Here is a 21,318-nt window from a genome sequence, read left to right on the forward strand (position 1 = left end):
AGTGGCGGTGTGCTTTACACCACTGCATTCAACGGTTTGCATTGTGCTTAGTGATGTAAGGCTCACATGCAGCTGCTTGGCCATGGAAACCTATTCTATGAAGCTCTCTACGCACTGCTTTTGAGCTAATCTGAAGGCCACATGAAGTTTGGAGGTCTGTAGGGATTGACTCTGCAGAAAGTTGGTGACCTCTGTGCACTATGTGTCTCAGCATCCGCTGACCCCGCTCTGTCATTTTACGTGACGTACCACTTTGTGGCTGAGTTGCTGTCGTTCCCAGTCGTTTCCACTTTGTTATAATACCACTGACAGTTGACTGTGGAATATTTAGTCGCGAGGAAATTTCATGACTGGACTTGTTCCACAGGTGGAGCTCCTGAGAGCGACCCATTCTTTCACAAATGTTTGTAGAAGCAGTCTGCATGCCTAGGTGCTTGGTTTTATACACCTGTGGCCATGGAAGTGATTGGAACACCTGAATTCAATGATTTGGATGGGTGACTGAATACTTTTGGCTATATAGTGTATTTTGCCCATAGTATTCGGTTCGTAAAATAGACATATTCCCTCATTCAGTGACTGAGCTGTTTAAAACCTGTTGAATGTTTGCAAGTATCCCCATAGTATGTAAAACCTTATACATTTCAAATTAAAGCCAAAATAAAAGGTTTTGTTTATGGTCAGCAATAACAATGGAGCTGCAGCACAGGTAGATTTAAATATTTTGAATGGACTTCTTTTTGCATTTGAATGTGCCATTTATCTTTGAATTCAACAAATATTCGAATGTCGAATTCGACATTCCAGGTACTGGCCTTTCACTGAAAAAAAACTGTCACCTAATGCCCCCCCTTTCCTAGTACTGAAAAGAAGATGAATTTAGGTGTAAACAGAGGGTCCCTTTGATTCTCTGGATACTTTAATATGCAAAAGTATGAACAATGTATACACTTTAGCTTCTTTATTGCACCTTTTGTTCTAATATTGTTTAGCATATTTCTATATCATAAAATTAAGTATAAACCAAGTGGCAGGAAAAAGTAAAAAAATGAAACTTCTGACTTTGGCCAAAATTAACATAGGGATTTAGGCTTCCAATGAAAAATCCAATGAAAAAATTAACATTCAAATTTAGAAAATATCTGTGTGAATGCTTAAAGCTACTTCTTAGATACTAACATTCTAAATTATAAGTGGACGTCTGCAAACATCTGACAGCTTTTTAGCAACTCAGTTGTTCTGAACGTTCAGGTCAAATATTTACCTTAAGAACTGAATAACACTAATGGACAGAAGTTTGTTCTCATTTAACCAAATGAATCCAAGATAGCACAGCAAGGGTGGGAGCCTGCTGCAGCAGGTCCGGCTTACTTTGAACTTTTTTTGTTTGTTTGTTTTTACTTTCTGTATTTTTCTCCTTTTCTTTTTTAAGTATTTATACTTTTTGATTGTTTGCCAAGGGTTTTTGCACTATGGACACTAAACTTATAGAGTTTACACTGGTCCTTGCTGTGACGTCCTGCACGCAGCTGTGAGCAGGCTCAAGACACAGCACTCAAAGGCCCTCATTCTGATCTCTGGGGACTGTAACCAAGTTTCTCCATTCTCTACTCTGACAAACATCACTCAGTATGTAACCTGTCAGACCAGAGACAGTAAAATACTGGATCTTTTTTATGCCAACACCAAGGAGGCATATAACTCATCACCCCTCCCTCCCCTTGGAAGGCCAGATCACATCCTGGTTCATCTTCTGTCTGTGTACACTCAACCGCACAGTGAAGAAACGGTCTGAGGAGACTGAAGAGGCTTTGACACAACAGTGTGGGAAGAACTGTGTGATCCTTATGGGGAGGACATTGACAGTCTTACACACTGTCTAATTGACTATATAAACTTCTGCGTGGAGACCACAGTACCCACCAAGACTGTTTAATGTTTCTCCAACAACAGACCTTGGATCAACCCTGATATAAGGGCTCTCCTGAAGGAGAAAAAGAGGGCCTTTAGACTAGGAGACAAGGAGGAGCTGAGGGCTGTGCAGAGGGAACTGAGAGAAAAAATCAGGGAAGGAAAAGCCAGCTACAGGAAGATTGAAATACAGAAAAGGGGAAGCATTGACTATGATTAAATGGTTTGAGTATGTTCATGCAGCAGTATCATTAGGAGGGTCAGTGGCATGCAGGTGTGGTTTTGCACAGTGTTGTACAGCAGGAAGCTCTTTGGTGGTCAAACTGGTCCAGAGGGTGGGCGAGCAGTGGGCACCCGATCAAGGCAGATGAAGCATCAGACCACACAAGATGAGTGGTTGTTCAGCTCAGCAAAGAAGCAAACAGTTAGTTCTGTTAAGAGAGACTGATTACAGTATACAGTGTTAAAAGAGTTCAGCAGTAACTCTGGCAGATTATCTATTACATCTTAACTAATAGGGAAAAAAGCCAGAAAGTAACAAAAACATGGTGGCTTCCTGAGATGTCGGCGCCCGTCCGCTCCACTGTCAACAAACGTGAGTGAACGTGTGAGATCAGCGGAACGACAGCACCAACAAAAGCTTGACCAAACAAGTAGGTTTTTAGTCAACATTTGAAGACTGAGGCTGTGTTGGAGTCAGTAACACTAACTGGAAGATTATTCCAAAGTTGGGGGGCTTTGTATGAAAAGGCTTTACCCCAGATTAAACTTTTTAAATGCTAGGTAGTAATAGTAAGCCAGCACGTTGTGATCTAAGTAGGTGTCATGGATTATAAAAAGAGAGAAGCTCACTGATGGGTGAGGCCGTTTAGAGCTTTGTGTGTCAGGAAAAATAATTTTGTACTCAATGCGTAATTTAACTGGCAACCAGTGTAGGTTTAATAAAGCTGGGCTGATATGGTCAAACTATCTAGTTCTTGTAAGGACTCTGACTGTAGCATTCTGGACTAACTGTAGCTTGTTAAAGGTTTTGCTGGAACATCCAGAGAGCAAGGCATTATAATAATCCCAACATTGGGGTAATAAATGCATAAACTAGCTTTTCTGCATTTTGTAGAGACAGTGCATTTCTTAATTTGGCAATTTTGCAAAAACCTAGGAAAGACCGATCGGGATCTATTGTGACACCAAGGTTTTTTACAGATGTACCTAATGCAACTGACAAGCTATTTAATGATTTAATGAAGCTAATGATGATGTGAAGATGATGAAGGAGACTCTGCTGACACCGTCTTATTTGTATAAGATGTTTATTACAAAGTAAAACAGTATCATATCAAGCATGATAAAGTACCTGAGAGAGGATCCGTGCCAATTCTAAAGTGTCCCCTCCAGACCACTATAGCCAACGGCTTATATAGGGTGCATGTTGTTGAAAAAAGGAGACAGAACATATGGCCCTTATTAAAATGATCTCATCTATTTGGAACTAAGAGAAGAAGGGAGAAAGTGAGAGGCCTACTCCCTATGGGGCCTTTGGACCAGGGGGCCCTTAACTTAAACATTCCAAAACCTGCAAAAACAGAACACATGGAACTTCAGACCTCAACTTATACTAGAAGTTAAGAGTGTTTTTGCCTTCTTCTATAAAAGTCACTCTTTTTAAATATACTTCATATCCCCCCTTCGAGGCAAGTATCACATACATGTTTGTGGTTGTAACAAAATAACCGTTCCACCTACACGTGCTTCCTACAGCATAACCTTAGCAATGCATCAACTTTCTGGAGTGTGAGAGCGAAAAAACCCGTCAGGCAGCTATCATTCCTGAAATGTCCATCAAACAATCTAGACAGGAAAAATTCTCTCACGGTCCCTCTGCCTTAGGCGACCACATAAAGTACTCCAGACCACTTTAAAAAGGAGGAATTTTGACAAATTGTATAGAGATATGACAAAATACATTGTCATATACATATATACACAAATACATATGGAAACCTCAGAAAATAAAATCAAAACAATGTCCACATTCAGGCTGGTCGACCCATCGGACCTTCCAACAGACCTTTCCCTGCCTAACACCAATATCCCTAAGCACACGAAAAAAGAAAAAACATCTGAGGTCCCAATGTACTTACCCCATAACAGAAAACGTCAGTCTTCAAGCAATTTAAAACAAAGAAAGTGTTATAAATTTAAGTACTACTCATGCAATAAACAACTCAAACACTCAATCCAACTAGTATGTCTTACTGAGATTATCACTACCTTATAGATGTCCTCTATCAATATCGCACATTACAATATAATATAACAAAATCCAATACTATGCAAATATATATATGAAGACAAAAATGTATCACACTGCAGCTCCTCAGCAGTGTCGATGATGTGTTGACTCTGGGCATTGTATTACAGTGTCCTTATTCAAAGTCCTTCAGTCCAGTCTTATTGTCCATGCACATCGGGGTCTCTGAAGATCCAACCACCCTTACAGTGGTCTTCCCCCAACATCGTTCTTGAAGGAAAGAAAAGAAAACCACCAACCAGTATCTTTTGCAAAAACAACAGATGCAAATTGAAACATCAAATACAGATTAACACCTTATAAATAAATGTGAAATTCACAGTATCATACTTTCACATTATTCCAAGTTATAAATCACCTTTTTCATTTCCCCCTGCTATCATCCCACTCTATAGTAAGAGGCTACTAAATACCAAAATAGTAACAAATAAATGTTAAGACTATAATAAGAATATTCAAAATGGATATTTCTCCATCAGTTCGCCTTCTATCACCGCTTCCTCGTCATCATCTGTGTCAGTCCTATGTAGTAATGGCATCTGAACTTGATCTGAAGGCATCACAATGCCAACCCATCTCAATATCATAGCCTTCGCAAAAGTTAACAATGTACAGAAACAGAACATCACTCTCAATGATATAAGAACTGCTACCATAATCTGAACCAACACTGCTCCCAATGGTCCTAATTTCTCCTGCAACCAAGCATTCGCAGACCATCCAGCTCCTTCCGATGAGCCAAACGCATCCCTTATATGCTTCAATGCATCTATGACACTAGTCATATTGTCAGAACTATCAGGAATCAAAGTATAACATGCATCACCAGTTAAGTTCAAAGCCACACATAGGCCACCTTGTTTGTCCAAAAGATAATCAAGAGCCATGTCATGTTTCAGCAACGTCAGTCTATGACTCTTTTGAGTATTTGACAAGTATTCAAAACCTCTTATAGTCTCATTTGCAAAACCCTGTAGGGTGTAGGTAATATTATCAATGTGATCTGCCAAAAATGTCACACTATACCATGGAAATAATCCTATACGCCACTTCTCTCCTAGACTTATCTATTTGTAGAATTTGTGCCAGTTCCCTTTTCTTCCTACTTCCAAAAATAACATCAGATTGAATCTCATCAGATACTTTTCCCTTCTGGACAGTAAAAACCTCATATGGAAGCTTCAACGTTGCCATGTAACAGCATCCTATCCACCCATACGGTAGAAATATATATGCCTTATCACCACAAACCCACCAAATATTCTTAAAATTCCCTATAGTCACGTTTCCAGTCAACTTTTGGTTCTGCACCAACAAAATTCTACTCGGTTTGCGATGTGGTACCTGAAAATTAACTTTATACAAGTCATCCATAGCCTCATATTTACGCTCACCCAAGTCCATAATATAGTTGTTACAGTCTGATATTCCCATAAACTTTCCAGGCCCATTATGAGTATCATCTGAACAAAAACAGTCTTTAGCCCCCACAGATTTCACTTCCAATGGATCAGGGATCGCTTTTATCATATTTTCATGCTGATCAAGTAAATTCACATATGGCAACTCTCCCAACCAAGAACAATTATGTTTAGGTCTAAACAGATGCACTGACAAAGCCATCACCTTATCTTCTGCTGATTGCTGCTGATATAACAGCCATGATAATGCATAAGATTGACATTTAGCACTTAATGGTTCTGGTACCGTCTCTAAAATTGAAGACGTGTGCCTGGTGTTGGAACTTTCACCACACATGGACAATTCAGCTTCCTAACCGATCTTACAGAATGAGTTAACTGCTGGAACCATAAGTTCCTACCTGCCCATGAGTCTGCAATTTATAACACCGAAGAATCAAATCCATATGCCTTCCACTTAGTTTCTCTCTTCTGTAATACACAATAATGGTTAGTCCTGTCTTCTGGTGTCCAGTCAAAGTCAAAAAACTCATCTTCCACGTCTAAAATAGTCTTCTGAGCTGTCACAGATGAATCTGCATCATGCTCTTCCACCATCTGTTCTCTAGGTTCAAAAATCTCATTACTACTATTCACACTAAGCTCTATTTTTAACATAGGTTTCTGGGTTGTATTTACTACTTCTTTAAAGTTTAAAAATGTCATACCAGGTGTCTGTGTTCCATTTACAAATTTCGTAGGTGACAGAAATGTCATCACTGTTTTATTAGCAAAGATTGCCCTTGGCCCAACCTCACTTGTAATATTTCCAGAAGTAATAAAAGTAGAAATTGGCGCCTTCCCTGTAGTAGCATTCATCCCCTTCAAAGTCGTAGCTAAAGTAATAGCCTGAATTGATGTATTAACATTCTTCGTTGTTTCCGGAGCTAAAGTAGTAAGCTTCATCGATGTAATATTCACCCTTGGAGTGGTTGCTGTGGTGACTCGTTCCTGAACTCTTGTAGCAACCATGAAAACTCCAGAAGAACTCAAATCTTCTGTCACAACTACTACCTTATGAGTTATATAACCCTCTCTCCACACATTTTGAAATGGAAAAAATTTAAACTCTGGCTCAAAATAAGTACGTGTATTCCCCTTGATCTTCCCATGTAACATTACGCACAAAAAGCGAACAATCATCCCTAACTTTCAACCACCTCCAGTCATTAAACAAAAGATACTTCCTCTGATCATGAGGCACAGTATCAGGTCCTGTTAACAACACATCTTTCCCACGACTATTTTTCCACGTGGGAGGATTATTACCACCAACATTAAATCTTCCACATCGACAGGGGAGATGAACCGCTCTTCCTAACTCAGCTCTGATGACTGTCTTCAAAGGGGGTGACGTCGTCAAAATCATCTGAGGCGCCAACGTAATTAAATGCGACACATTTGTACCTTCAGTAACCTTCAATGCTAAAAGAGTAGAATTCCCTAAGGTCTTTTCAACCCTAGTCCTCGTAATGTTTTGGTCTGGCCCTTTTCTGAACTGGTCTTGGACTCTAACTGAATCTCTGATTTCTCCTGCAGCGGAATCACCGTCCTTTGAAACCTTTGGCGCTTCGCACTCCACTGAAATAGGCTCTGCTGTTTCTGGGACATGTTGAAAATCAATGTCACCAAATGTTCTTTCCTGTCCATTAACTGCAGAGTCATTTCTGGCATCATCAAAAAGGTGCACAGAATCATCATCGTTGTCCTCAACATGGACAACCTTCTCTTCTGGATTTTGACTCTGGAGATCTGTATGCATCTCTTCTTCTTCTGCATGTTCTTCCACATTTTCTTCTGGCTCTCTTGAGCCTTCAACATCTCGACTCTGTAAGCATGGCGCCTCTACCCTCGGCGCTTTAACACAGTGCGATAAATGATACCACGTTGGAGACCCTTTAACCTGGACCGCAGTTCCAGTACTGCGAACAACTTCAAATGGTCCTTCATGGCGTTCGTTATACCACTTCCTTCCAAACACCTTCACGAACACCTTGTCTCCAGGTTGCACTGTGCTCCTCTTTTGCTCATCGAGCCTCTCCTGAACTTCCTCTTTTCTTTGCCTGTCAGAAACGTACTTCAACTGGTTGTATCATGTCAACAAAGTCCACAACTAACTCACGCATAGGACCCCTTGGAGTTGGAATGTGACCAGGAGGAACCATCACACCCCTTCGAACATTATTTTTTTGAAGCAGATAGTGCACCTGCCTATAACATAATCAATCTGTTCAAGCAAGCATGGTGCCCAAAAAACATACTCCTTTGTAATCTTTCACCTAACTTCCCCTCTTGCAACATTAGCTAACCCATGTGCCTCCTGAATCATCAGACCTAACAGATTCCTTGGGCTTTTACTACTGTATAACCAGCACTCAATTTATCTCCCACACGATAACAGAACCCATCAGTCCAATACTCCAAGTCCGCCTCACGCAGTGGGAGGGCTTGCAAATCTGATCTAAGCCTCGAGTATTTCTCTGCTTCTTGAACACAATCTGTGGTTCACCATCCTCTGGAGTTAGCAAATTCTCAGCTGGATTCACCTTGACACACCTCGCTAGGGTAACATCTTCCTGCTCCAAGAGCCTATGATAGTCTCTAAGCCTAGGCATAGTTAATGTGTATTTGCCATAATTCAAGAGATTTCTAAGACTATGATGGGTAAGAATTGTCACCGGATAACCCATTGTGACAGATGATGCCTTCTCATACATTAAAAAAACTCCCACCAGTGCTCTGTAGCACAGCGGTAGCCCCAGCTCTACTTCTGAATAAGCAGTAAAATAGTAAGAAATAGGTTGAGGATTTGTCCCCATACCTGTTGGCTGACAAAGAACTGCACATGCATATTTACCCCCAGTGGAAGTGGACACGTAACAAAACATTCTTAGAGTAGTCCGGAAGCGCTAGCACTGGAGCCTCTTGTAACCTCTGTTTAATCATCTCAAATGCCAAAAGGCCATGCTGTGTCCAGGAAAGGTTACAGTGAAGTTGAGCATTCCCAGTATCTTTAATCATAGCTCTCAACGGCCCTGTTAAACTAGCATAATCCTCTACCCATGCTGAAGAATAGCCAGGAATACCAAGAAATATCATCATCTCTCTGACTGTTCTGGGGTTAGGAGCCTTGTGAATAGCTTCTAACTGACTATCAGAAATGCTTCTGTGTCCTTGCGTTATTGTCTGACCCAAATAAACTACCTTCTCCTGACAGTACTGCAAATTCTTCAGAGAGACCTTGTGTCCCTTTTCTGCCAGTTTCTGTAACAATTTAATTGAATCCTTATGATATGTTTCCTCATCTGGTGAACAAATAATAATGTCATCCACATACTGTACTACAGTGCTTTTTAATAGCTGATCTATCCCTGCCAAATCATCCTTCAATACTTTATTGAAAATCTGAGGACTATGTTTAAATCCTTGTGGTAATCTCTTATACTCATAGAACTGTCCATTATATGTGAACCCAAATAAACCCTGACTTTCTATGCTAAGTGGAACACTGAAAAATGCACCACATAAATCTAACACTGTGAAATGTGTCGCATCTGGAGGAATTTGGGCAAACAAAGTATGCGGATCTGGCACTTCTGCTGGAAAATCAGCTACCACTTCATTCACCGCTCTCAAATCATGTACCAGGCGATAAGAAGCATCTGGCTTCTTCACAGGCAACAAAGGCGTGTTACTCTGAGGATTCTGTGTTATCTTCAAAACATCTGCTTTCAAAAATCCTTCAATCTGTGGTTTAATCCCTCGGATTGCCTCTTCTTTCAGTGGATACTGGTTCTTCCAAGGAGGTTTGACTCCTGGTTGAAGTTCAACTGTCACTGGTTGGGCTGACTTCACAAGTCCAATATCAGTACTATGCCGAGACCACGAACATTCTGGAACTTGTCGCAACATCTCTTCTTTCAAAGAGTCTGAATCCATCTTAACACTGCAAATTGACTCATGTGTCATCCACACAGTTTGTGGATGTCCCTGTCCTTGAGCAGAAATCATAATCTTAATAAACCGCTGATCCTTACTCCTCCAGATGGCAAGATTCTCTTTCACCGGTTCAAAAACAGCTTCCTCTGCTTCTACCATCATTTCTCCAATGTGCTTCTGCTCATATTCTTCAGACATCAACAAAGTCACATGTGGCACACTCTTCTCAATGTCAAACTCTTTATCCAAATAATCATCTCTATCTATCTTCATAGCTGCTCCTTGTCGTCCCAAAATTATACAGCATGACCGAAGTTGAACTTGCTTTGGTTGACGACTCAACTATTCCTCTGAGTTTGATTGAGCAGCATCCTTGAAATACTTGAGCGTGCAGTGAAATGGATATTCTGGAAGCTTCGCATCAGGCATGTTTGCTACAAGAAACTTCTCCCACAACTTAGCTGGCTCCAAAAAATCTGCACTAAGATTTGCAATCCAAAGGACTGAAGAAGCTTCAGTCTCCGTTGTCATCAATAATTGGTGAGCAATATCATTTGGCACTTCCAACAGACAGCCGTCTAGTGTACACTTTATTGTACAGTTCAATCTACACAAAGTATCTCTTCCCAAAAGTGCAATAGGTGTATGTTCTGATACCAGTGTAGGTAATTTAGTCTTCATATTTTTAGAGCAGAGCTCAATTGGTTCTGTGAGAGGAATCAGCTGTTTCACTCCCTCAAACCCGATTGTCCGAATCCATTGGCCAGACATGGGGAGATGTATAGCATCTTCAGGCCGAATACAGGTGAAAGCAGCTCCGCTATCCGCCATCACTTCCAATGGTCGATTATTTACCTTCACCTTTATTGTTGGATCTCTCTCCGGCCTTGATGCTACTAGCTGACTCCCCCCTCTCGGGTCCTCTGGGCACCTCTAGAATCCTGGTTCCGGACCCCTGTAAGGGTTCACCGTTCCCCCGAATGGCCTTGGTTGGCCCCTGAAGCCTCCTCTGAAATTTCCTCCTGGTCTGTTGCACTCACGAGCAAAGTGGCCAAACTGTCCACAATTATAACACACTTCTAAAAACCGTTGAAAATTTTGATTAAACCTTCCTCCTCTTCCTCTTCCTAAATTTCCTCGACCTCTTCCTCTCCAGGTCTGCGCTTGACCAAAAGTTGGCTGTGGGGAGGCAGCAACTGGAACCACCAACGATGGCTGAAACGACTGGGGCTGAACCTGATTTGACTGCGGTTGTGGTAATGGTTGATTTAGTGGAGACTGACTCTGTATAACCAAGGCCTGCTTCTTCTCCTTCTTCTTGTTATCCACCAGTTGTATTTGATGAAGTTTTCTGAGGGTTTCTTGGTCCTGTTCTTTCTGGTCATGTTCCTTTTTCCTGTATAGCTCCACTTGATGGGCTATGTGATCCGTATAAACACCCTTTGCCATGCTTCCAAGACCAACCACCTCTGCCAGTTTACTCCTCACTGGTAGAGGCAGCCCCTTCTGTATCTTGGCTCACAAAATTGACTGCTCCATTTGATTCAAATCCGGGTCATTTCCTGTAACATTTCTCCCCACTTGATGGGCCCTCAGGTTTTCTTCCTGTCCCAGTGGCTCAATAAGAATATTATCAGGATGTACATTTGTCAGAAATGTATCTCTCAACGCTCTCCACACTCGACCTCTATTTGCAGAAAACAGCTCTAGATCATTCACAGCAGTCCCCAGTTCTCCGGTGCTTTTTGGCTTTCTGGTTTAATGGATTTATCCAAATACGAAAGACATTGACCTATACTTCTCTCAACCTCTCTTAAAGCTCTCTTTTTATCCTCTTCTGTTCTGGTACTGGATGCCGCAGGAAAAAACCCTTTCGAAGACAAAAGACCCCCACTCTCTGAATCTCCATCACTGTCTCCATTCTCGTTCTCGTTAGAACTATCATCTCCCCTCTGTTCCGCTCTCACCAATATTCGCCTGACTGCAGGGTCATATCCACCCATGATCCCTTCCAGGTCACTTTGATCGCCATCATCTCCAGATTCCATCTTCTTGATCCTCAGTTCACCCTTAGTTTCCAAACGTGCCATTTTCTTCTTACTTTTGGAACTTGGATACGTGGACACAAGCACCTGCATTGTTTTAATTACATCTGGGTAAGGGTCCCCTCCACTGGCCATGGTTGGTCAATTTCAGACCAACACTTATGCCATTTCTCCGATATCTTTGCAATGCCTTTAACTAAAACATTATTCTTCTGCACTACATCAACAGGAGTAATTACTTTCAAAATTTTAATGTCCTTTATCGACATTGTAACGGCTCTCTTTTTTTTTTTTTAAACTACAGCATATAGTATCATATAAACAAGTAGTTATACTCCATTAACCCCAAATTGAGAACTATTCTTATCTTATACGTAAAAGCAGATTATATATGTATCAACAATAATGACTATAAATAAGTATACATACATATATTTAGAATGCAGGTATTTGTCAAAAAAGAGTTTTGTGGATAAAACACACTGGCCTTAATCAGACTGGAGTCAGAAGGGCATGCGGTCGTCAGCAGACCTCAATCCGTGTCAGCGCTGGAGCTGGCCTCTCCCCTCTTCTCTTTCTCTCTCTCCCCTCCAATTCTCACACACCAGTGGTGGATAAAGGAAAAAAACAAATCAAAATTAAGTATCAAATGAACCCACTAGGTATTTTTAACAACACAATAAGCAATCCAATATGATTTACGCACGTTATCCGCCAACACTTAGGTCATTTTTATCTATACCAAATGTTTTCCTCCTTTAAACACTAAGTTATCATCAATACAGAAATTTCAGTTTATTTCACTCTAATAACACCTTAAATACTTTTTCTTTACCCATGCACACAAACATCCTCACTGGTCTCTCCACTCCTCTCCAAAATAATAAACGTCCTTCTTGGGGGCTCATAAATGTTATCTAAATTCAAAAATGTCCCCCAAGAACAGCTCATAAGTGTTAACAAAATCTAAGAAGCGTCCTCTCGTAGAGGTTCATATGCTTTTACATATTATCATTTATACATTCCTAAAGCCAGTCACACAGCTGGAACACAGCCAAGACAAATCACACACACACACACACACACACACACACACACACCACACACAAGAGACCAGCTCCGCACACGCACAGTAAGGGGCAGTCCCCCTCACACAGGAGCACACAGCGAGCTCAAAAAACACAGAAGACAAAAAATAACATTTAATCCTATAACATGCTTTTTCCTGCTGCTCCTTTTTCTCTTTTTCTTCTAAATTTATGCTACCTTTATGAGGTGTGAATATTCAATAAAAAGCTGCTTCAGACACTGTTCGTCAACTAGTGTTTGAGTGGGAACTTTACAATTGAATTTTCCATTCCACACCTCCAGTTCCTTTGAACTGACCCGAAATTCACCTAGTGATTTTCCAGGATTTTAGGCCCGTCTAAAACCGCCTCCCAGAGGGCTTTGGTCCAAATCTGCGGCTTCTTTTCTCTTTTAACTCGTATCATCTCTATTCTCTTTAACTTCTCTTATTTCTCTTTAACTCTTCTCTATTTTCTTTAACTTCTCTTATTCTTGCCTCTTTTTTTTCCCCATTAATCTAATTTCCCCAGGGCCCTGGGCTGTTACTTTTCACTTTTTTCCCTTATTAACCTGATCTGACTATTTCTCTAAGCCAACTTTCACGCAGTGACTAATATACACATGTCTCACCGTTAAGAAGATAAGGGCCCAACCTTCATTAATCTCGCATGGTGTTATTTAGCTTACCATATCGTTACTAATTAGGCTATTCTACACTTTTACATCAGCTTTCCTTTTCTCTATTATACTCCCCCTTTTTATTGCGGCGTTCACAATGCAATAAACTCCAATTTAGAACGAAGAATCACTCCAAACATCAACACAGCATGGCGCACACACACATGATTCTTTACGGTGCAACAAGACAGCAAACATCCAACAGCCTTAACGAACAAACCAGCGCACAAACATGTGAAAATCTCACCTGAAATGCCGGCAGGTGCGGGAGTAAGTGCGCTAAAGCTGTCAGCGACGCAGCCAGCCACAACACGTCCGAAGTTCGTGACGCCAAATTCTTGTTGTTTATTAAGTAGCGGTGATGTGAAGATGATGAAGGAGACTCCGCTGACACCGTCTTATTTGTATAAGATGTTTATTACAAAGTAAAACAGTATCATATCAAGCACTATAAAGTACCTGAGAGAGGATCCGTGCCAATTCTAAAGTGTCCCCTCCAGACCACTATAGCCAACGGCTTATATAGGCTGCATGTTGTTGAAAAAAGGAGACAGAACATATGGTCCTTATTAAAATGATCTAATCTATTTGGAACTAAGAGAAGAAGGGAGAAAGTGAGAGGCCTACTCCCTATGGGGCCTTTGGACCAGGGGGCCCCCTTAACTTAAACATTCCAAAACCTGCAAAAACAGAACACATGGAAATTCAGACCTCAACTTATACTAGAAGTTAAGAGTGTTTTTGCCTTCTTCTATAAAAGTCACTCTTTTTAAATATACTTCATGTTAAATTAGACAGTTTGTTTCTAGCAGCTTTAGGACCAAAAAGAAGAACCTGTTTTGTCTGATGATTTGAGATAGGGCTATATTTTGATAGATCACAGGGATCAAGATAGGGTTTCTTAACCAGAGGTCTAATTACTTCTAGTTTCAGTTGTTGGTATATAGCCAAGGCTAAGAGAGGAGTTTATTATTGACAGACGATGATTTCTGGCAAAGGAATTGGATATAATATGCAAGTAGAAGATATTTATTAGGAGAAAATAATTTTAACTGGCTCAGTTTGTTGAAGTAAAGTCAACAATTCCAGCCTCTCTGCAGTTGTTACAATATACGGAAGATCTGTAGAAGTTAACGGTGCTTTTGAATTTTTTTGCCTGTTTTAATTTTATTATTGGAGGAATGCATGAAAACTTTGCTGCTGAGTTCCTGTCTGTGTTGTGTTGCGAATCTGGGCTTAGGAGGTCTGTGATATTTTGTTTCTCTGATTGATGAAAACAGTTGTAATGTATCTTGCAGAAGAGGTTGCCAATACAAACTGCAATGCATTTCGTTTTTCTTGTAAGTTTTCCCATTGATTAAATTGACCAGACATTTTAACAGATTTTTTTTTATGGCAGAGTTTACACCTACTATAGGGTATGTGTGAATTATAAATTAGAACTTAAAGCTATGTTGAAACTGTTACTTGGTTTAAAATAGGCTACAAATGAACTTGCGTTCAGCTGATGAAACTGGCTACTGAACATTTGGGCTTCTTCGATTAAAATAGGTTCTTAACCATCAATGAATTATGGTCTTTAGACCTAATTGATGTCCAAAAAGTCAATCCACTGAAGACCATGTCTCTAAAGTCTGCAATGTATAGCAACTATGTTCAGTCTTATCTTTTTTTTCTACCACAGTGATGCACAATCCTGAGCTGCCATTAGACCCCAACCTGCAGACGAGTAACCTGCTCATCACATTTCTCAAGTACTCCTCAATTGTCATGCAAGACACCAAAGGCAATTCATTGTTTTTCTGCATAAGCCTTTGCCTGCCTTCATTTCTCATTTGTTGTACATTTGTCAGTTGTCCTCTGTTTATAGACCACCCTCCTCTCTCACCTGTTAAACTTTCTTACCTTCCCTCTTCAGATGAACACAGACTTAACAGTGCTCGACTATGCCTCATCATTCTTACCTGTATAGCTGAGGTAATTTCTCTTTTGCACTTTTTTTGTCAATCCTTCTGAGTTCAATTGCTTCCTCTGTATTGTAAATTGAATTTTATTTAACCTCTGACTTTTGTGTTCATTGAGCAGGACCAGTATGCTGATGCCTTTCTTCATGATGACAACATGAACTTCAGAGTAAATTTGCACAGAATGGTGAGAAAGCACAGTGTCATGTAATCCATCAGGGCAAACATGAGCATTTTGTTCCATTGATAAAAACAAAGAATTTGATGTTTGTCATGTTGAGAAATGAATCATGAATGAAATTGTGGGCTGTATCGTATGGTAATTTCTGATTGGATAATTGCAGTACTGCTGTGGAACACTGGTACACTGTGAGAAACAACTTAATGTGGGGTGGTCATATTCAGGAATTAAATTTCTATAGTCTAGTTAATACTTTTATTTTGGGTATTTAAACAATTATTAATCCTACCATTAAATAAAAGATCAATGTAAACATTGTGTAGATGACTCATACAATATCAATTTCACAAAAAACTCACAACTCATTTGTTAATTTTGACAGATTTTTGTTTTTATGAATGTGGTTATTTCATGTGGTTATTTACATATCGCTGCTGTTGGAACAAAACCTTGTACCTCCATTTTTGAGGATTTTCAGTTTCTGATATAATTTGAAAATACCTATTGTTCTTTACATTGTGTGTAAATTTCATGACAAATTAACCAAAAGAAACATTTTCTTGTCTAAAATCCAGTTTAATTTCAGGAGAGGTTTCTGAGGAGATGAAGTATAACATAATACACTTGCATAAGGAAGAAGAAAGTCAAAAGGGGGGCCACTGAGAGGGGGACTGGAGTGTCCAAAACTGGAGTGCAAAAAAATGTTTATAAATCTGAAAACATCCACAGGCGTTTTTGTCTACCCTTCCACTGTGAGAGGACAACTTGGTTCTGTGGGTCTGAATGGATCTGTAGTGGTTAAGAAGCCGTTGCCAAGAAATTTACATATCAAAGAAAGAAACTTCCACCCTAGAGCCCAGACCCCAGTGTCATTGAATATGTTTCGGATTGCTTGGATTGTGTGAAGCTGAAGTTGCAACATCTAAGGCTGAACTTATCTCTCAAAGATTTTCAAAGATTCAAATCATATCTCCTAAAAAGAATGGAAGCTATAATAAATACAAAAATTTATATATAATTGTTGAGGGTTCAGTAGAATTTTCTGCTGAAGTGTTTTCTGCATTTTTCCCCTGAACCTGAAAAATGAGTAACATGTACTTAATCTCAGTTTTGCCTGGAAATTTACAGGTACTGTCTGACTTTTGCACAGTATTGTACCTTTGCCATGCCTTGAATTATTTCTCGATAGGCCATCTTTTTAATAGAGTGTAAACATGCTGAAACTTACAGACTTATGTGTGTTGATGTCTTACGTGTATGACCAAAAGTATATGCAATTCTCAGTGACCTGTTACCTGTGTGTGTGTGTTTACCAGCCAATGAGACATAGAAAGAAAGCTGCAGCCAAGAACATCCCTTCACGGCCCCTGGTGTGTGCTGTCTTGGGTAAGGTTGTTTAAATATGCTGAAAACAGTTAGTTATGAAACACAGGAAACAAATACAAAACAAAGTATGCATACTTAAATCCTGTTTGTGGTTGTATTTAAACCATCTTAACTTATCTATAATCACTTAAGATTTCGTTAAGATTTGTTTATGTATGTATGCAGGAGTTCATAAACTTGTTTTAAGTTTGGGGTTTAAAGTTAGTTTAGTTTAGTTTAGTTAGTGGCTGAATTTGTACATTTCAGTTATAATATTCAAATCCCTTTGCTGTGATTGACTCTACTTAAATACAAGTAATTTCATTTCATTTGTTTTTTTTTACTTTTTTTTTGTTTTTTCTCTTCATAGATTTGATGGTTGAGTTCATAGTCACTCACATGATGAAGGAATTTCCTATGGATCTCTACATGTAAGACCGCATCTTGCATTAGCTTTCCGCCCCAGCTGCAAGTCAGATAAACACAGATCTTAATTATGTTAGTAATACAGGCATCCTTTTGATTTGATGATGGCTGTAACAGCAGGGTGTAGCCTTAATGATTTGCCTGGGGCAGTTTTTTCAGGGACAACCAATTTGTTGAATAACATACTGGCACTGTCTTCATTAGCTTTTATATACCACCTCTCCACAAGAAAATACTCTAATCTAGTTGTTTGTGAAGTCAAGCCAATTGCATTCTTTGTTGATAATTGTCTGCAGCATGAGACATGATTCAAAATGCCAGCGACACAGGAGTGTGATATAAAGCTAGTAAGAAATTTTATTTTCTCACCGAGCAATTAATGACCTTGGGTTATGCTGGAGATATTTCAGACAATTTGAAGGTTTTACTCCCAACAGAGCAGACAAAGCAGGAGCACTGGCTTTGTAGAAAAGTCAGAAGATTGTAAGAAAAAGTTCTGTCATCTCATGTGTATGAGCTGAAAATGCAGGTCTCTAAACAGGAGTACTGGACATGTGTATGACGAATGTATACCACAGAAGTTTTAATTAATAATAAAGATGATAACTCAGACACACAAACAAATAGTAGTAAAAATGACTGAGTTCTTTGCAAATGTAAAGCACATGTGAATGGATAGCTGCTTTTGCACCTAAGAGTAAATATTTATCATGCATTTAATTATGGTAGTAGTAATAATTAATTTGGGACAGCATGAGCTCAATTGAACAGTGAAACTCTGTCCACTTAAGAGTTGGGGAAAATGTTGAACCCTAAACAAGCTATGACTTCTTGTCATTGTTTTTTTTGTTTTTTTTTGTTTGTTTTTTAGGAGGTGTGTACAGATAATTCACAAGCTGATTTGCTATCAAAAGAAGTGCAGGGTTAGACTACACTATACTTGGAGAGAACTCTGGTCAGGTATGACATGCACATCACTGTATATGTATATGTCTGTAATATGTCACTATGTTAGACTCCCTTGTCTATAAAGGGACTAAAGGTGTAGGGTAGCACATAGAATGTCTTTGCATGCAGTTTCTTTTGACTAACCCATCTTTTTTTTACCATCTCACATTCCTATGCACAATCTTTTTAGCTATATAGCCACAATCTCTCAGCATCACAGTAGTTTATTTTTATTTAACAATAGATGTTTTATTGTCAATTTTCATATAACTAAAACACCTGTTATCAGTTTTTATAATTTGAAAAGAATTTTGTTTCTTCAGTTAATTTTCAAAACTATGATTATAATATTTGTTTTTTGGTTAAATATAATAAGCTGTGATGTGATTGATTCATTGAATTAGGGTTAGGGTATTAGAGTTAATGTTTGTTGTTTGGGTTGTTCAATTTAATTTTGATACTTATCTATTAAGTTGAACCTAGCAACAGTTTATATGACTTGAAAAATATGTTTTTGCAGCATTATGCACAATGCACTGTACTACAGTCCCCAACATGCACTGCACCATAATGTGCGCTCTGACTCTTCTAGACCAACAACAGTTAATGGGACAGTGGTTACACCTCAGTTCTACACAGTTCCATACCACTCATATTGCCAAACACACTAACTGCAGTTTAGCCAATATAAACACTTTATATAAAACACTTTAGCTCAGCAGCTCAGAAATTGAGCCCAAGTCTTGATGAACTTGCAGCAAAGAAAACTTTGTGTCTAGTTCAAGCAAATAGGTAGGTTTAAAAGACTGAGCTCCTGGGGACATTTAAATTGGGAATATTTCAAGTATTCATGTAATATTTCAAGGTCTATTACAATTGCCTATATTTTACTGTTGAAGTTTTTGCATATTTTGAATAAACAATGGTCAGTTTGGTTTATAGTAAAATATTAATTACAAATGAATTAAAAGATAGGTGTTCTCGGGCCCATGAATTTGTTGAGATTTTTTGAGTTTGACACCCCTGATTAACACTATCAACTGAGTTTAGAAGCATTTTTCTGACACCACCAAGATACAGTCTTCCCTAATATTAATATCTGCTTGCAGCTCTCAGCTTGGGTTCAAGGCAAATATTTTTATTGTTTGTATTAATTTATTCTAATATAAAAAAAAAAGAAAAAACACAGACTAAAGTAACATTACTAAAGAAATGTAAAGAACTGGAAAAGAAATGTAACTCTCTGATCCAATTCAGGAGGCAAACAAGCTTCAGATCAGTATTAATGCTTTTAAAATACAAACCCCATTTTCAGAAAAGTTGTGACATTTTGTAAAATGCAATCAAAACAAGAATCTGACCTTCAGGGACAGTGTTTCTCCTGATATTATTCTGGAGTTTATTTAGAAACTTTGAGAGTTTTTGGAAATTCTTACAATGGGTGCACTGGCTTTGCCCAGCCTGCCAAGAAAGCAAAGGAAAGGCAGAGGGGCCAGTGCAATTTGTAAGGCTGATACAGCGTGGGTCTCATGCACATTTACCGTCTTTATTTCTCTCATACACATTTACTGTCTGTATTTATCTGCAATATCTACACAACAAATAAAAACTGCTTATGCGTGGCAAAACCAACAAGGACTTTTCAATCGCATCTGCCCTCTGCTTCACGGACACCTGGCTTTACTACTACTCTGCTTCCAGCTGCACAGAACAGACAAAGATGTGGAGCTCAGCAGCAAGTCAGAGGAATCTGCTTCTGTCAGCTAAGGCTGGTGTCATGACTGTCACGGCTCTGTTAAAATGATTCACTACTTTCCATCAACTACAAACTGTTCTGCTCTACACCACTGTAAAAAAAAAACAAAATTGTGCCGTCATGTTCATTCCTCGCTATTAAGTTGCACATATGGACTTCGGTAACAAATGTCGACTTTTAATCACCTCTTTAGCTGACCTATGTGTCTCCACCCATATTGGGGAAGCAGTTATGGTGGTCTGAAATCACACAATGTAGGTCTGGTGGGAATATACCAAGGCTGAATGTTTAAAGTGATCGATGGCTTTGTGTCTGACTGACACAGAGTTAGAGTGAGCAGAGAGACACGCTCACTGCGTTTGTTCATTAGAACAGCAGTGTACACTTGGCTTACGTCAACCGGTATCAGTAGGTATCGGAATTTTGGTATTGGTAAATTTGAAGACTATGAGAAAATGAGCAGTATTGGTATCAATGCATCCCTAGTTTTTACAATTCAAGCTCTGCCCATTATATTTAATGTAAGAAAAAATGGTCCGTTGTACTAACTAAATGGATGGACTTGGCACAGCTAAAAACCCTATTCATAAGACTTAATAACAAGCTTGGCACTCGATATGAGCCAGAGGCTAAACAACAGCTGCATGGAAATTTGGAATTTGCAATTTCTGAATGACTTTTCTTAGCCAGGGGTCTTGGTGCTTAGCCACCCCAGCTCTGTGGAGCCTCTTTCCATCTTGCCTTCACGGCATTCCAGGCCAGCGCTCAATCCACAGCGTCCACCTGGGTTAAAATTGTGCTGAAGCTCATGCTGGCTGACTAAGGTTGCGTTTGATGCGCTAGCGAGAAGTGCCCCAAAAATGAAAAAGTTTTTCTTGTGTGCGGGATAGCCTCTCTGTTCGTGTTGGGGAGGATTTTGTCACCAAATGTGCGGCAGGGTTTCACTTTAGCTCCAAAACAATCTCAGCAGAACCGGTGCTTTTGACACGTGGCGGATGCTGCTTCTCACCACCTCGCTTCAATGCCGGCAGTGGATGCTTGTGCCGCTTCTGGTAGTGTCACCAGATGAAGTGCTCTACCTGGACCCACGTTGCCCCAGTATGGAATGTAGATGCACATATGAGCTTTTTTCGAGGGCACACAGTGTATGGCTACCAGGGTGGCCAGGGTTGTTATCTCTCTCCCTTTTGCTCTTGGCTTTGCATTCTTATCTGTGAACTGGGAAAAGACCGAACTGTCTGCATAACAGCAGTTTATTGGTATGGT

At 39.6% G+C, this 21,318-nt stretch overlaps 1 protein-coding gene across 4 annotated transcripts in view; it reads left to right on the plus strand.

Moving 5' to 3' along the window:
* armh3 (armadillo like helical domain containing 3) overlaps positions 1-21,318 on the plus strand; it is a 132,778-nt gene that overhangs the window by 56,025 nt on the left and 55,435 nt on the right. For all 4 annotated transcript variants that reach the window (XM_036586951.1, XM_036586954.1, XM_036586952.1 and 1 more), the window contains exons 15-20: positions 15,097-15,198; positions 15,331-15,389; positions 15,498-15,563; positions 16,874-16,943; positions 17,293-17,353; positions 18,220-18,308. In XM_036586951.1, the coding sequence (XP_036442844.1) occupies positions 15,097-15,198; positions 15,331-15,389; positions 15,498-15,563; positions 16,874-16,943; positions 17,293-17,353; positions 18,220-18,308 (447 nt within the window). The remainder of the gene's footprint in view (positions 1-15,096; positions 15,199-15,330; positions 15,390-15,497; positions 15,564-16,873; positions 16,944-17,292; positions 17,354-18,219; positions 18,309-21,318) is intronic.

The sequence above is a fragment of the Colossoma macropomum genome, unplaced genomic scaffold, assembly GCF_904425465.1.
Source record: "Colossoma macropomum unplaced genomic scaffold, Colossoma_macropomum, whole genome shotgun sequence".
In the NCBI taxonomy this organism is placed as follows: Eukaryota; Metazoa; Chordata; class Actinopteri; order Characiformes; family Serrasalmidae; genus Colossoma; species Colossoma macropomum.